Consider the following 16768-nt stretch of genomic DNA (forward strand, 5'->3'; position numbering starts at 1 on the left):
GTGGAAAATATCAGCTCATGATACCCTTGGGCCTAAGCTTGTGTCTACAAATAGCTTCTTTTTGTGGCAACAAATTAGTTCTGGGCTTTATTTTATTCTGCATTATTTCCGATGTCTGCCTCACTGCCTGAATTTGCTGAGTGATGGTCAAGTCCTTCATTTATCTTATAAGTAGATTTGGCTTGGAATTCTCATTTTTCACTTGTACCTCTTGACTTTCCTTATAAGTTGTTGAATTTAAAATCTACTTGGTGTTTAAAACTCCTCTTTACAGTATTATGTGAAGAAGTCCTGCAGAAAACAGAAATGTCATTTTGTAATGGTGTTTAAACAAAATATTTTTACGTTATTAGGAGAAAAAATCAGATTTAATTTTAAGGAAAGCATTTGATTATTTACTTACAAATGATGTTGGGTTTTTTTGTTTGTTTGCTTTGTCCCCATCCCCCGCCCCAACAGCTAAGAAGTGATCAGGTAATTTGCTGTGTGTGCAGTGACCATTCCGTGGCCCTCCTTCACCTTGAGGGGAAGAGGTGCCTCCTGCATGCCCGGAAGCACCTTTTCCCTGTGAGGATGATAAAATGGCACCCGGTTGAGAATTTTTTAATTGTTGGATGTGCAGATGACTCCGCTTACATCTGGGAAATTGAAACAGGTAAATTGGAATATTACCTCTTTCATTCTTTATAAGTTTATGCATGTGTTCCAGAGAATACATGGTGACCACTTCACCTGCTTTAATCTTTGGTTGGGCTGCACTTAATGGCTTTGGTTGAAGGTGAGTGTGGAAAATAAAACACAATGGCCCACGTCAGATCTTGACCAACTGATGATTAGCTGACAGTGCAGTGCACAGGAATGAGCCGGATATTTCTGGAAGCTATAAATAAAAACATAAGTTATCTACTTTAATTATTAACAAGAGAGAAATTTAGTGTCCTACTACTCTCAAATTATCATTAAATTCTGCCTTCTTCAGCATACTCACCATCTCAGCAACATTTTGAGCTAATTGATGATCAGTAATAATGGAATATAATTAATTACAAAACTCTGAAAAGTTGAGTCAGGGAAACTGAAAACTGAGTGGCTCAATTGAACCTTTGATGTCGTAGTGTAGAGAATGTACAGTTTGAACTTTTCAAAGAAAGTTTTGCTATATAACTTAAGAATGAGAGTAACACATTTCAGGCAGATGCTGGGAACTTATCAAATACAGCAAGGTAATTAATGAACGTGAGTCAGGGGAGTGCGCCTGAGAGTACATTTTACTGAAACCAGTGCATGATTTTTATTGATTAATCAGTGGTGGTTTTATGTTGGGTGTTATTAACAGACTGGATAGTTTATAATATAGTTTAGAGTCATACTTCACCAAAATAATTGCTATTTTCTTTACATTTGACTTTCGTGTGGTAATGATGATGACTAATGTGCTGGTGTATGGATGGTGCGATATAATTCTGCTTTACATTTATCCCTTGCTTTACAGCTTTGATGGCCTTCCACATTCATTTCCCATTAGATTATCACAACTTCAAGGGTAGCTAGAAGAGGTTTTATTCCCCATTTTATTGATGAGGAATTTGTAACTCTGATTTGTAGATGCACAAGATTACATTGCTAATAAGCGGTAAACCAGTATGAGGGCTCCATCTTTCTTTGCACAATATGCACAAAATCATGAGAGTTTTAGAATTCCTAGGTAATCTATCAACCTGAGTGACAATTTAGTGTAATGGATAAAATGAGCTCTAAAGCCTGGGCTTGCTTCCAGGACCTGCTAACAAAGATTGGCCTCATGCAAGCAACTTGGCTTGCATGTCAATCTCTTCACCTATGAAATGGGAGTAATGATACCACCTTCATGTCAGCATTAAATTAACTAATACTGACAATGCTTGTAAACAGTGCCTATAGGTGCTATGCCCTTAGTATTAATTAACTATTATTCATATGATCAAAGAATGCAGCAAAATCTTGACTTCTGCTTATGTAATCTAAATCTATAAAACACATAAATGTGTGCAGTTGCATCATTTTCAATTGTGAAATTGTGAAGACTTGCTCATCAAATGTATTTTTCCTAGAAAATAGAATCTAGCGAGGATAAAGAAATAGCTGGCACTGACAAATATTTATAGTTCCGTTGCCCCATCAGGATACCTCTTAGCCTATGCAACTTTTTATTTATGTATTTTTTGGCGGGGGTGGGCAGTAAAAGAGGAAAGCCAAACCACTAGTACTTCTTGAAACTGTATTTATTCCTACATTTTCTTTTAATTTTATTTATTTTTATACTCCCCAATCCATAACCAAATATTTTAGAACATTTGAAAAATACAGAGAAAAATAATCTCGTCTCACTTCCTAAAGACAACTGCTATTAATATTTTGATCTACTTTCTGTCAGACATCTTTCTATGTCAATAAATAGATGCCAAAATTGTGTTTCAGTCATGGTTCTGGCAGAAAATTGAATTTAACCCAGGTGGGTCAAATAAAGAGACTTTAATGAAAGAGCTATTTATAAAGGTGTAGATAGGACTTAGGGAACTGAGAAAGAATGAATAGTGAGGTCCCTGTCACCCAGGCATTAGTAGTATCAGGAAGCTCTTACTGCTTACCTAGGGTTGAAGCAACCAGAGGAGAAAATAGTATTAGGGGCACCATGTGAGAGTGGAAGCCATGAGGGAGTGTTCACTCCCTGAAGTCATGAAGAGAAACAGCACCTCCCAGAGACACAGGACCGACAAAGGAAAAGTTGGAAGAAATTATTTTCTCTGTCCCTCTGCAATCACTTTCATTAGTTTGATCCAACTGGAAGTCAGGGAGGAAGGACATTCAGTTCTAGGCATTAGCTAGGGGAACAGAGTGGATGCAAAGGAACAGGGAAAGGGTGGAGAGGACTGTCAAATAGATAATAATTGGCATTGTGGCCATTACGGACACATGATACTTTAACTCAAGAATCTTCCTTTAGATGGTTATGTGTATTTTCCCTATAAAAAATTTGTTTAGAATTCCCGCATCAAATAATGTGTACACATTTAGTGGCAAATTAAAGTATAAGATATTTATTTTAAATGAGCCCGTGAGGGTGTTTATCTCATTGTTATGTATATTAATACTTTATAAATAACCTTAACTCAGCCTAAGATGAGACTTATAATGGTGAAAATATTACTAATAATTATGAAAATGCCTTCACATTTGTAATGTGCCTCTTTAGTTTTTCAAAACGTCATCCTATTAGCAGGTTTCATTTGAACCCCCAAAACTATGCATATGGCTGACACCCTGACTTTTTCCTCACCATTCACTATGCTCATCCTTTTTGGATAAACTTAAACTGTTTCTTTTAGTCTGTGTCTGATACTGGCTTTGTTTTGGGTTGCCTTTAACCTCTGCGAGTCCAATTGTGGTTGAAATTGAATGAACTTTTTCTTTCCCTAGCTGGATTACATCTGGCTAAGATACTTCCATCACATTTACTATGCTAGATTTCTGTTTCATCCTTTTCCTAAAGAAGTGAGAAAATCCAGGATCAGGAAGCTTTTCCATTCATAATTTCATACAGTTAGAGGAGAAATACCAAACAAGACCAAAACAACTAAGCTAAAAAGAGGCCGATGAGGCTATATAGAATGTGCTTGCTCACTGATGTGCCTGGCACATGGATAAATAAGTGAATGCATGAACTAACAGATTTTCTTGGACCTTAGAACATTGAGTACAAATGAGTTCACTTTAACATTATCCCATGTAGTTGCTCTTAGATCATGGCTGGCCAACTGCAGGCAGATCCTTAGCTTTCTCCTCCAAATCTCCCTTAGGGTTTCTGGAGTTCATGGGACCTATATTATCTCCTCAAGTATAAGTCTGTGTATTTTCTACTCCAGGCAATTTTTCCTAGGGTTTTTCCTTTTAGCTTTGCTAGAAGGTTCAAACTTAGTTTCATATGTGAACAGACCTACTCCCTGCTGCATTTCTCCAGTACTCTGCCTCTTCTAAATACATAAAGGAGGGATAAATTGACACTAAGCCATTTACAAGATCTTTCAGCACTAGAGCAACTCTAGAGCTCATAGAGAGAAAATAGGAGATGTCAGTGGGATACAGATTTGTGGGAAAAGGGCCGAGAAAGAAAAGGCAGGGGAAGTGGAATGAAGCTAAAAAGTGATTAATTCTCAACTGTGCCAAAAGCCCACTTTGGTGGAACGTTGGGGTGTGGGGTATAGGTCAGTCTCTGTGACACCCTCCCTGGATGTGGAGGATAGAATATGAGACTTCATCAGTTTTTCACAACACTTTAAAATAGCCTATTCTCACTTTATTCATGAGATTTATTTATTCTTTAGGTAGAAGACACAAGCATATTCTAGAGCCATGTACCCCCATGCCTATTTTATCTTTAAATCATTAAGAAGTGTTTCTTACTGTGATAGGTGACATGGTCAGATTCATGCCAGGGTAAAGTTTGGGATTACAGGTGGGCATGCTCATCTCATGGGAGAGGCAAACAACCAAAGTAGAGAAGTATTTATGTAACAGCAAAGGCCTTCATCTTCTGGCTAAAAATGCAGTGCTGCCAGGTTGGGAGTGATGAGGGCATCTAGTTTCTCTTATTGATTTGCCGGATGTCCCATGATGTTTAGGCCTGATTAGGAAGGGAAAAAATTGGAGATGTCATTTTGATTAATATTTGAGCTCCCGCAATGTGTTTGGCACTGACAACTCTGGGCGGCTTTGTCACCCTCGTTGCTGTGAGACACAATAGGGATAATGTAATACTGATTTTTCCCCCTAAAATATACACCAGAAATAAATCTCAGCTCTGAGCTCATTATTCTTTTAAGAATTGAATTTAAAATAATTCTGAGGACTTTTCTGTTCACTATACCGGATTTACATAGAAGAAAACTCATGTAATGAATGTTTCATGTGTTACTAATATAACAGTGGTTATTACTGAAGGTCTTCTGTTAAGCTTATGGCCTGTATCATGAAATAAGCCATATTAAGCAATTTGTGTGTGTATATTTGCATGTGTACATGTGTGTGTATGTGAAAATGAAACCTCACTTGCTTGAAAATAAAACATTTCTCCATAAGATAGATCAGAAAAACTTCTGTAAAGAACTGGATAGTGAAGTTTTTAAGCTTTGTAGGCCACATGATCTTTTGCAACTACCAAGCTCTGCCCTTGTGGGCAGATAATACATAATACCATAGATAATACATAAAGAAGTTGGCAAAACTATATTCCAATAAAACTTTATTTACAAGAACAGGTAGCAGGCTGTACCTGTTACCTATACACGCAATGTGCTTTATAGACTTCTAAGAATGATGACAGTTATTTTTAAGATGATGATTTTCCTAATAATTCATGCTGATCCAGTTTACAAACTTTAATCCATTACACCATACTAACTCTGTATAGTTATACCCACTTTGTTAGTGAGGAGATGGAACACAGAGATATTTTGAGGCCGAAGGCCCCCAGGTTAGGTATAGGGCACCTGCACTAGGATACATGTCTCTCTTTGGTTTGTTCTCCACGATACTGTACACAGGAGCACTGCTTGCAGATGGAGGTCAGCTTTTTGAGACTGTCAAACAAGGAGTTAGATAAGGAAAGCTCTGAGAAGAAAAGAAATGGCTGCCAGGAAACCTGCTAACACTCTCCTGAAAGAGAGGGTCTCTGGCTATCTCTCAGAGCCTGGCTCTCAATTTACACACAGTTCTAACAGCTCTGGTCATCTGATTTCTCAGATGACGGATTAGAAACAGCAGATTGCAAGGAGGGAGACTGTCAGTGGCAGGTACCCTGACAGCAGTAGCGACAGCTGATGGGAAGCAAGGAGAGGCAAAGCTATGAGTCAGTGCTTAGGGCAGGGGCAGTGTTTCCTGCGCTCATGGGAAGGTAGTCACCCCCAAAACTCTGAGATCGTTTCCCCTGTTCAGGAAACTCTTAGATATGCCTACACAGGGTATGGGCAGCTGCCAGTCCATTCCCCATGCCTCCTGCTGGGGAGGTGGGCATTCCTTGCTTCCAGGAGAATAGTGAAAGGTATTACATCTTTGGTAGGATTACAGTCCTGAGGAAATCTCAGAAGCGGCCTACAGCCTGGAGTTTAAGGGTGCTGAAGTCTTTGGCCAGTAACTGAGTAGAATTCAGGGTCCATGCGAGTCTATTTTTATTCATTTCTTCCTGTTTCTGCTCAGGTAATGTGAGCTGTATGACCTTGAGCAGGAAGCTTTATTCCAAGAGCCTGGCCTGAGGACCCAGTCTCTGGTCATGACATGGTTTCTGTGGGAAACACATTCTGAGTTTTAAAACAACTGTCTTATAAACAGACCATTGGAACAAAGCCTATGCATATGAAATTAAGGAAGTCAGGAAGAAGACAATACATTTCAGTTATTTTTACTGCAGGTGTTAAATTTTCTTTCTTAATTTCATTTTCTTAATGAAGTTAGTACCAGTTAGTTAGAAAATTATTTAGTCTATTATGATACCATATAAATGAAGCATTTATTCTTTTGTGGCTTCCAAATACCTAGTCTTCAAAAGAAAACTTTAAAAATAAAACTATTAAGGAAAATAAGGTTTGTCAAGTAACAGATAATAGGCCATAGTTTTAGAAAAATATCTAGATTTAATCCTATACTATATATATGAATTTGCTTTAATTGTTTAGAGTGAGAGATATAGAGATGTATGCAGGATGCAGGTTCCCAGAAATGTGCAGTCATATTTTTCCCAATAGAATAGAATCATGTGGTTAAATTCTTACTTTGCTACACCAAAATATCACACAAGGTCACTACATGGAGAAATCATTTTCCAGCCCCAAATATTACCTTGTTGCCTTTATTTATAGTATATGGTATATGAAATAAAAATTTTTTAATTCCACTAGTTGCCAAACATACCATTCTGAAGGACAGTTTTGTTTGATTTTTCTCATCAAGGTCACCACTCTGTAGGTACAGATGCCTTGTCAGCACAACTGGAGGATGACCTTCATTATGTTTGTGTTAAAGGTAGATTTTGGGTATGCAGCATCCGGCAGGTAATTGTCTTCCCTAGTATGTTATTTTCTCAAAGCCACATTATTTTGTTGTGGTAGATTACAGATGGAACCCTCTTGGGATGATTGTTTTTAGAAAAGGAAAATAGGATACATTAAAGTGTGGGATGGGATTTTTCCTACATCACTTTTTCCAAGCCCTTTTCTTCTTTATTATAATAATTACTGATGTTATTACTCAACACGTATTTTTGGTTTGCTGCCTATTTTTTGAATCTTTATTTCTTCCTCTTTGGCCCCCGTTATCACAGCTACACTATAATTTGAGATTTTGACTCATGTAATTTTGTGTATGTGCATGCATGCATGTGTATGCCCATGTGTATGTACCGCCTGTGTATATGAACTTTATTTGCAGGTTAACTACTAAATATTTACCCAATTGTCAAAATTTAATGTCTCAAGTGGGAATTTGCATCAGGAGGGGTTATGATCATGAGCCTTGGGATTCAGACTGCTACGTTTGAATTCTTGTTCTACTCTTTCCAATCTCTATTACCTCAATTCACTTTGAATTCCTCAAAGGCTTACCATCTCTTCACAGCACTTAGCACTAGATAAATATTAACTGTCCTTAGAACAAATCCTTCATATATTACCATAGCAGTTTGTATCTATGACTCATTTTTCACTCCTAATGTATCAAATGAATGTTATTGCCTAATATTTAGAGACGGTAGATTTTGCCTCTGTTAATTTGTTCACTCTTTGGCAAATCACTAAATAAAATTGACCAGAGTCTTAGTTTCTTCATGATGATGATGATGATGATGATGACACTTAACACAATGTTACAGAAAAGATGTAAAACATTACTATATGTGAGAATACTGGCACCATTTTTATTAATTTTATTTATTTATTTATTGTTTTATTAATTATATATGTGTTCATATATTATACATACACACATTTATACATGCATACATATGTATATATACACAAATATATATCTATATATAAACATGTGTATATACATTTACATATATATGCATACATATAAGCATATATGTGTATATGTATACACACCTACATATATACACATGTACATATATACACATATGTATGCATGCATAAGCCACATGGTTGCTCTAATAAAAAAGAAACTACAGCAACAAATGAAAAATAATAAATGGGACTTCATAAAAATTAAAACTTTTGTGCATCAAAGGACATTATCAAGAATGTGAAAAGACAGCTTGTGGAATGGGGAAAATTATTTGCAGATTATATATTTGATAAGGGTTTAATATCCAGCATATATAAAGAACTCTTACAACACAACCAAAAGACAAGCAACTCAATTTTAAAAAGGAAAAAGAGGGCAGCCCCAGTGGCACAGCAGTTAGGCGCTGCCTGCAGCCCAGGGTGTAATCCTGGAGACCTGGGATCGAGTCCCACGTCAGGCTCCCTGCACGGTGCCTGCTTCTCCCTCTGCCTGTGTCTCTGTCTCTATGAATAAATAAATAAAATCAAAAAAAAAAAAAGGAAAAAGAACTCAAATAAATGTTTCTTTAAAGAAACTATACAAATGACTGACAAGCACATGAAAAAATTTCAACATCATTAACCATAAGGGAAATGGGGAAATGCAAATCAGAATCACAGTAAGATACTGCTTTACATTTACTAGGATGCTTATAATACAAAAAAAAAAAAAAAAAAAGGAAAATAACAAGGTTTCCCAAGGATGCAGAGAAATAAGGGCCCTAGTATATTGCCAATGGAAATATAAAATGGTACAGTCGCTATAGAAAACAGTTGGGCAGTACTTCAAAAAGTTAAACATGTAATTACCATATGAACCAGAAATTCCACTCCTAGGTATGCCCCCAAAAGAAATAAAAATATATGTTCACCCAGGAACTTGAGCATAAATGTTCATAAGATCATTATTTATAATAGCCAAAAGGTGGAAATAACCCAAATTTCCATCAATGAATAAATGGATAAACAAATTATGGAATATACATGTAATGAAATATTTTTCCCCAAAAACATACTAAGTGAAATAAACCAGACACAAAAGATCACATATTATATGGTTCATTTTATATGAAATATCCTGAATAAGCAAATCCATAGAGATAGAAAGCAGATTAATGGTTGCCAGGAGATGAAAGGAGGGGAAGTTGGAGAGGAATGAATTACTTAATGGGTAGGGGATATTCCTCAGAGGTGATGAAAAGTCTTGAAACTAGAGGGAGTTGCTGTTTGCACAACATTGGAAATGCACTAACTGCCACCAACTTGTACACTTTGAAATCATTCATTGTATGTTATGTCAGTTTCAACTCAATCAAAAGAAAAAACGGAAATATAGAAAGTATAAAGAAGACATCTTGGGACGCCTGGGTGGCTTAGCGGTTGAGCATTTGCCTTTGGCTCAGGGCGTGATCTAGGGTTCTGGTATTGAGTCCCGCATCGGGCTTCCTGGTGGATCCTGCTTCTCCCTCTGTCTGTGTCTCTGCCTCTCTCTCTGTGTGTCTCTCATGAATAAATAAATAAAATCTTTAAAAGAAAAAAAAAGAAGACATCTTGAAGAAGCAATAGAATCCCAACACTTGGGAGATAATCATTATGAACGGAACAGTTAATATATTACACTTCTAGTGTTTTATTCCTTCGCATATTAATGTATACAGAGACATGCTTATATTTATATTTATATTTATATTTATATTTATATTTATATCATGTAAGTCTCTTGGAAACCATTATCCAGTTATTAGTTCATTATTTTCATTATTAATGTAACACTCTAGGAGGTATAGCAGGAAGCTTTAGAAAGTTGCTTCCCTTCATTGGCTCTGCAATCCACAAATCCCTTTTTAAAGGAAATGCTAAATGAAATGAAGCGTTTCTTTCCACTTTGAATATAGGGAACGCTTCACAGCAGTATTAGCAATACCTGTGACATTGTCAACAATAGATGTCCCACATATTTTCATATGGCATCACAATTGTGAAAGGTATCTCCAAGAACCATTTATGTTTACAACTGCCGTAAACTTTTAGGCACACCACTAGCTCTTGTCATTTCACGCAAGAGTAAAGAAGCATATAAGCTTGATTTTTAATATATTTTGATGATTGCATTTCAATATAATTGGTATCTTTTATAAACCTATGTATTTTATTTTTGACATTTTAAACCAATATTGTGAAAAAGGGCTGTCTCACTGGTTTTCCCCAGACTGCTTAAGGGGTTCATGGCATGAAAAAAAGTTAAGGCTTTCTGTTAGTCTGAAAGATTTTTAATGCAGGATGCATTGAAGTTATTCCAATGCTGGTAATACAGTTGGGAAGTATAGGTCGATATCTTTTTTTAAAACATTTTATTTATTTATTCATAGAGACACAGAGAGAGACAGGCAGAAACACAGGCAGAGGGAGAAGCAGGCTCCATGCAGGGAGCCTGATGTGGGACTCGATCCCGGGTCTCCGGGATCACGCCCTGGTCTGGAGGCAGCGCTCAACCCGCTGAGCCACCAGGGCTGCCCTATAGGTTGATATCTGATACACATACACGCATACACACACACTACATACACCAGAGCAAAACTACAATAATAAATAATTTAACCTTATTAAATTAAATCCAACAATTAATCCTGTATCACTGAAGAGTGGCATATGAGTCTCATTGTAATATAAAATATTTTTTACACTGATATAAAGCCTTGTTAGACACCTTTACATGCATGTGAGTACACACACACACACACACACACACACACACACACAGAGTAGTCTTCTTTAATTCTACCTATTGAACATAGACCTCTAGTTTGGTGAAATTATATAAATGTTCATTTGCTCTTGTAAGTTTACCATCTTTTCAAAGTTAGGAAATTCCACAGTTGTAGAAAAATTCAAGAGAAAGCTATCTACATGAGGTAGTTTCTACTGTGCCCTTTAAAATCCTGATATCACATTGAAAGGCTGCTAACAAAATAAACACAAGTATTTTTTCCCGAAATTTGAATTTGCTTCTTTCACAATCCTTATTAGCTAGAAATGTTTGAACAATTACCTAAATTTTATTACAGAATTATACTTCACATGAACATGGTTCTATATTATTTTGAGACATACTGACTTATTTTTAAAATTCTACATTATAGGATGAATTGTTACTTGGTAAAACATAATATACAGGTGTTTGTATGTATATATGTATGTGCATTTTAATTAAGGTATTATTCAGCCCACTCTTTTAAATCTCTCATGTTAATATGTATTAGGCATATTGTGATATTTGCAGGATATTTTTGGAACATTTTGTATGCTCAGAAATAAATATGAAAATCAATACAATCTCATTCATATGGTAAACTAAATATTTTTTCTCTTAAAGCTACTTTCACCAATTAAGTCCTACCCTTTGCTGCCTTATTGTCTCCCTTGTCAATTGTTATCTTCCTGGGTTTTACTTAAGTAAAGGAAATACTTGCCATCATCACTTTTAACTGATTCCTGCAGGCTGATTACATTTTTGGATCATGTGCTGGTTGGATATGTTTGTTACATATCTGAATTTCACCCTCTCAGGAGCTTATTCAACAGCAGCAGAAAGAGGAACACGTTAGGATGGCTATTCTGTGGCTCCTCCTTAGCTTGGCCCTTCTGCAAGCATTTTATATAGACGCTTGGAACGTTAGTGGGTTGCACAGCTGCCATATTTGGTGAAATAAACCCAAAGGAGCCATCTGCCCCTCCTCATGCTGCCTCCTTTCAATTCCCTAGCAACTTCCCAGTAGCCAGCTGCCACAGAAATGATTGGAAAAGCAAGACTTAGTGGACTGTAATGATTGTTATTCTCTGGGAAAGTAGGTTCTCTGATTTGGCTGAAAGATAAAGGATATGGGATGTACTTTATTCATCTGAATGTATCAATAATATCCCAACTTCTACCACTAACTTACTTGTTAGGATTTGAAGGGAAGGATCTTTCATGTTTCTAGGGATCATTCAGGTGAAAACAAATCCAACAGTCAAGTCCTTGGCTGGGAGTGGCAAGCAGAGAATTTGATTTGGGAATATCAGATTTTATCTCCCGTGCTACAAAAAAGGTTGGTTGCTAATTTCAGCCTGTTGAAAAGGCCTGGGCATGGATTGGTCCACTATTTTTCCCAGTCCTATTCATATTCACGTGCCTGTGGATTCCATCCCCCCTCCCCCCAGGTCCTGTGCTGAAAAGACAAAGGGCATTTTGCAGCCCTAGGAAGCTTCAGAGTAACAGAAGCTCCACTGAGGGACACAGAATGAATGTCATCTTATAGTTAGTTCATCATTTAAGTAGATAGCAAATTGTTTTTGTAAATTTAGTTAACTGATTTGGATAGTCTTTTATTTATCCATTTGGATAATTTATTCAAATCATTTAACTAAATGATAGATCAGAACTGAGAACATTTATGAGTTGGGATCCAGTAAAATAATTGAAATAAGAAGATTTGACCAAGCAATTTACTTTTAATCCATGATTTGCACTGGAAGTTTAACTTTTTTAATCATCACATTTTTCTTACCTCTAGAAGCATCATTTGTAAGTCTAGTTTGAAAACCCCATTTTATATGTTTCTTATATTATGTCTCTAGTTTTTAAAAATTTTTTATTATCTTCATTTCTCACAACCATGATCATTTTCCCAAGACTGGACTATTAGGAAAGCTATCCATCATCAATGATTTTATAAAGGAAGTTGTGTTTTCTTTATTTTATTTTTTTTTTTTAAATCTTTTTTTTTTTTTTAATTTTATTTATTTATGATAGGCACACAGTGAGAGAGAGAGAAGCAGAGACATAGGCAGAGGGAGAAGCAGGCTCCATGCACCGGGAGCCCGACGTGGGATTCGATCCCAGGTCTCCAGGATCGCGCCCCGGGCCAAAGGCAGGCGCCAAACCGCTGCGCCACCCAGGGATCCCTGTGTTTTCTTTAAAGCACTGGATTTAAAGGAATCTTTAGCACATTACAATTTAATTGTAGATGGCATAGACAAAACAATCAGTAAAATTTGGGGTTTGGAGTCAGGTGACTTAGCTTACCTTTGTAGGTATAAGGAGAAGTCAAATGCATAATGTGATATCTTACCTTATAGTAAACTGCACCCCAGAAACTCATCTCAGAAATATCTCTTTTATTACTTCTGGCCTCCTAGCTGCTGATTAATTTGGATACAGCTCCATATTCTTTTTGCCACAATTTTAAATCTAAAAACCTCTGAAAATAAAAGTTTTTTGTTGTTGTTTTGTTTTTTTAGTTTGTGGTAAAGCAACAAAATCAAACCTTACCTCACATGAGGCTATTTATTCCATGAAGTGTAAATATTAGTTTTTAACCTTTTATTGTTTTTTACTGTCTGTTCTCCCAAATTCTCCCATAGCTGTTATACAATATACATGTGTGCATTATCTTATCTCTCCAAAATCTGAAAAATCCTGAATTCTAAAGCCTTAAGAGTCTAAATGTTTTGAATAAGGAATTGTGAGCTATTATCTTAGTCATTCTCCCCAAAATAGTGGATAGTTTTCTACAAAATGCCATCTGTACTCTTTTTCTCATCTCCCATTTATTGAACATATTTTCATCTGACTTTTCTCTACATTGTTCCAATGCAACTGTTCTTCTTTAGGTTCTCTTATTGACAAGATCAGTTGTCATCCTCTAAGTGGCAAGTACATGACTTATCTGTAATCACTGTCACCAGTGTCCCCTTTTCTCTCCACCCTCAGCCTTACATGGCATACTCTTCCCTGGATGGCCAACAGCCCATCTTTCTCATTGTGCTGATTCTGCAAACCCTCTTTATATTATTCCCTGTGTCTCTTCTCAGTGTACCTCTCTCTCTCTCTCTCTCTATCTCTCTTTGTATTTTCCTTGGGCTATCTTATCAACATAGATGCTTTTCTGTGTGTGGCAAAATACTTAAAACAAACTTTGCCATTTTAATAGTTTTTTGTAATGGTTTAGTGGGATTAAGTACATTCACATTATTGTGCAACCATCACCACCATCTATTTCCAGAACTTTTTCATCTTCCCCAAATGAAACTCTGTACCCACTAAAAAATATGTTCCCATTCCTTTCTCCCCTCAGCTCTTGTCAACCATCATTCTACTTTCTGTCTTTATATATCTGACTACTTGTATAAGTAGAATCATACAATATTTGTTTTGTTTTGTTTTGTTTTGGGGTTTATTTCACTTAACATAGTGTCCTCAAGGTTCACCCATGTTATAGCACATGTCAGAAAACTCTTTTTAAAGCTGCATAATGTTCCATTGCTGTTTTCTAATTTAGAATCTAATTCTAATTCACTGAGTAAGGTAATGGCTGATGCCAGAAGACCTATCTATACACAGAACAAACTAATAGTTGCCATGGGAGAGGGAGGTAGGTAGATGAGCAAAATAGGTAAAGGGGAATAGGAGATACAGGCCTCCAGTTATGGAATAAGTAAGTCATGGGAATAAAAGGCACAACACTAAGAATATAATCAAGGATATTGTAATAGTGTTGTATGGTGTCAGAAGGTAGCTACACTTGTAGTAAGCTTAGCATAATATATAATCTTGTCCAATCACTATGTTGTATACCTTAAACTAATGTAACATTGCATGTAAACTCAAAATTAAAAAAAAAAATACTCTGGCTAAAGAAGAAAAAGGGAATGGTTCTATAGAGCTAGGAATCCACCAAAGAACCCTGGCTATGTAAGAAACCTAAGCAGCCCATTTTATGAGAATCCTGGTCCAGAGGGTAGTACTGTTTCCTGGGCCCAACATTATTAAGAGTCTGGTAATGAACTTCCATCATTGAAAGGTAAACTATGTGCTACATTTATATTTTAAGCCTTCAGTAAAAACATGGAATTATATATTTCAGAGGTGCCAAAAACATTTAAAAATAAAATGGTTTAATGATAGGTTGGGATCTTTATTAATCTTTTACATAAACTGTTGAAAATGTCTCAACTGATAACTTTGCCAGTCAAACTCTTTCTGCAATTCTCTTCTCCAAATTGCCAGCCAAACATTATTTATTTTAAACTCCATGCTAAACAGGTCCAGTCCTCAAGGTCTATGGTGGAAATGTAACTTCACTATATGGCATTACTGTCCCTTTCTAAATTTTAGTCCAAAAACCTGTCCAAACCCATTGTCCCAACCACAAGACACAGAAACACCCTGAAACACATAGGGTATTTGATACACACAAATATCCTTTCTGAGCCTCAGAGAGGCTTTCGTTTTGTTTTGTTTTGTTTTGTTTTTTTTGATCTGTTTTACAATCTGCTGAATTGTTTTAAAAATTAAATAAGATGTATATTAAGTGCTAAACAAAGCATTTTAGCACTTAAACTCAATGGTAGCTGATGTCAATTTTGATGATGATGATGATAAAGAGGAGGAGAAATATGTGTATCTTACAATTTTTTTTTTCTAAAATAATTGAGTGCTGGGATGCCTGGATGGCTCCGCAGTTGAACTCCTGCCTTCTGCTCAGGGTGTGATCGCAGAGTTCCTGGGTTGAGTCCCCCAGTGAGCTCCCTGCAGGGAGCCTGCTACTCCCCTTGCCTATGTCTCTGTCTCTCTCTATACCTCATGAGTAAATAAATAAAAATCTTGAAAATAGTTGAGTACTTCAGAAGGCATTTTTTGATGTGGTAGGTGGTTGCTTAATCACCAGCTATTTAGCAAGTATCTTCATGGCTCCTAACAGAGCACAAGGACAGGAAAGGGTAGTGATAAAAGAATTAAATGTCTAACCAGTCCCTGAATTTATTTGTTTTTATGAATTTATGCATCTATGTATTTAGTTATTTATTTTATGAAGCAGGAATCTCATATATAAAATAATGAAAAATAATAAATTTGAGGTCTAAATCTGGTTCAAAGTAAACTTGCTTCTGCAAGTCCTAGTTGCATTAGTTTTCTGTTGCTGTATAACAAATTATCACAAATTTAGCCCCTTAAAGCAGTGTCCATTTACTGTCCCAGTTCTATAAGAAGTCTAAGCAAGCTCAACAAGTTTCTCTGCTTATGCTCTCATGAGGCCGAATTCAAGATTCCGCCAACTGGGCTCTCCATTGGAAGCTCCGAGGAACAATTCACTCCCAAGCTTATTCAGGTCCTTGGCAGAATTTAGTTCTTTATGGGTATAGGTCTGAGGTCCTTGCTGGCTGTTCACTAGCTGTCACTCTCAGTTACCAGAGGCCACTCTTATCCTTGTATGTGACCTTCTCCATCCTAAAGCCAGTGATGACACTTTGGATTCTTCTTTATTTATTGGGGTTTTTTTTTTTTTAAAGATTTTGTTTATTTACTTGAGAGAGAAAGGGGCTTGATCCCTGGATCCTGGAATCATGACCTGAGCCAAAGGCAGACACTTAACTGACTGAGCACCCAGGCGCCTCCCTTCTTATGCTTTCAATCTATCTGACTTCCTCTTGTTCTGCCAGCTAGAGAAAAACTCTGCTTTTATATTTTCTTTTTTAAGATTTATTTATTTATTTGAGAGAGAGAGAGCACAATGAGGGGCAGAGGGAGAGGGAGAGAATCTCAAGAAGACTCCATGCTGAGTGCAGAGCCTGAAGTGGACCTTGAGATCATAATCTAAGTCAAAACTTAGAGTTGGGGGCTTAACTGACTGCACCACCCA

At 36.6% G+C, this 16768-nt stretch overlaps 1 protein-coding gene across 2 annotated transcripts in view; it reads left to right on the top strand.

Moving 5' to 3' along the window:
• WDR72 (WD repeat domain 72) overlaps nt 1-16768 on the top strand; it is a 230245-nt gene that overhangs the window by 57418 nt on the left and 156059 nt on the right. For both annotated transcript variants that reach the window (XM_041746685.1, XM_041746684.1), the window contains exon 13: nt 460-655. In XM_041746685.1, the coding sequence (XP_041602619.1) occupies nt 460-655 (196 nt within the window). The remainder of the gene's footprint in view (nt 1-459; nt 656-16768) is intronic.

Source organism: Vulpes lagopus, chromosome 2 (assembly GCF_018345385.1).
Source record: "Vulpes lagopus strain Blue_001 chromosome 2, ASM1834538v1, whole genome shotgun sequence".
Classification (NCBI taxonomy): domain Eukaryota; kingdom Metazoa; phylum Chordata; class Mammalia; order Carnivora; family Canidae; genus Vulpes; species Vulpes lagopus.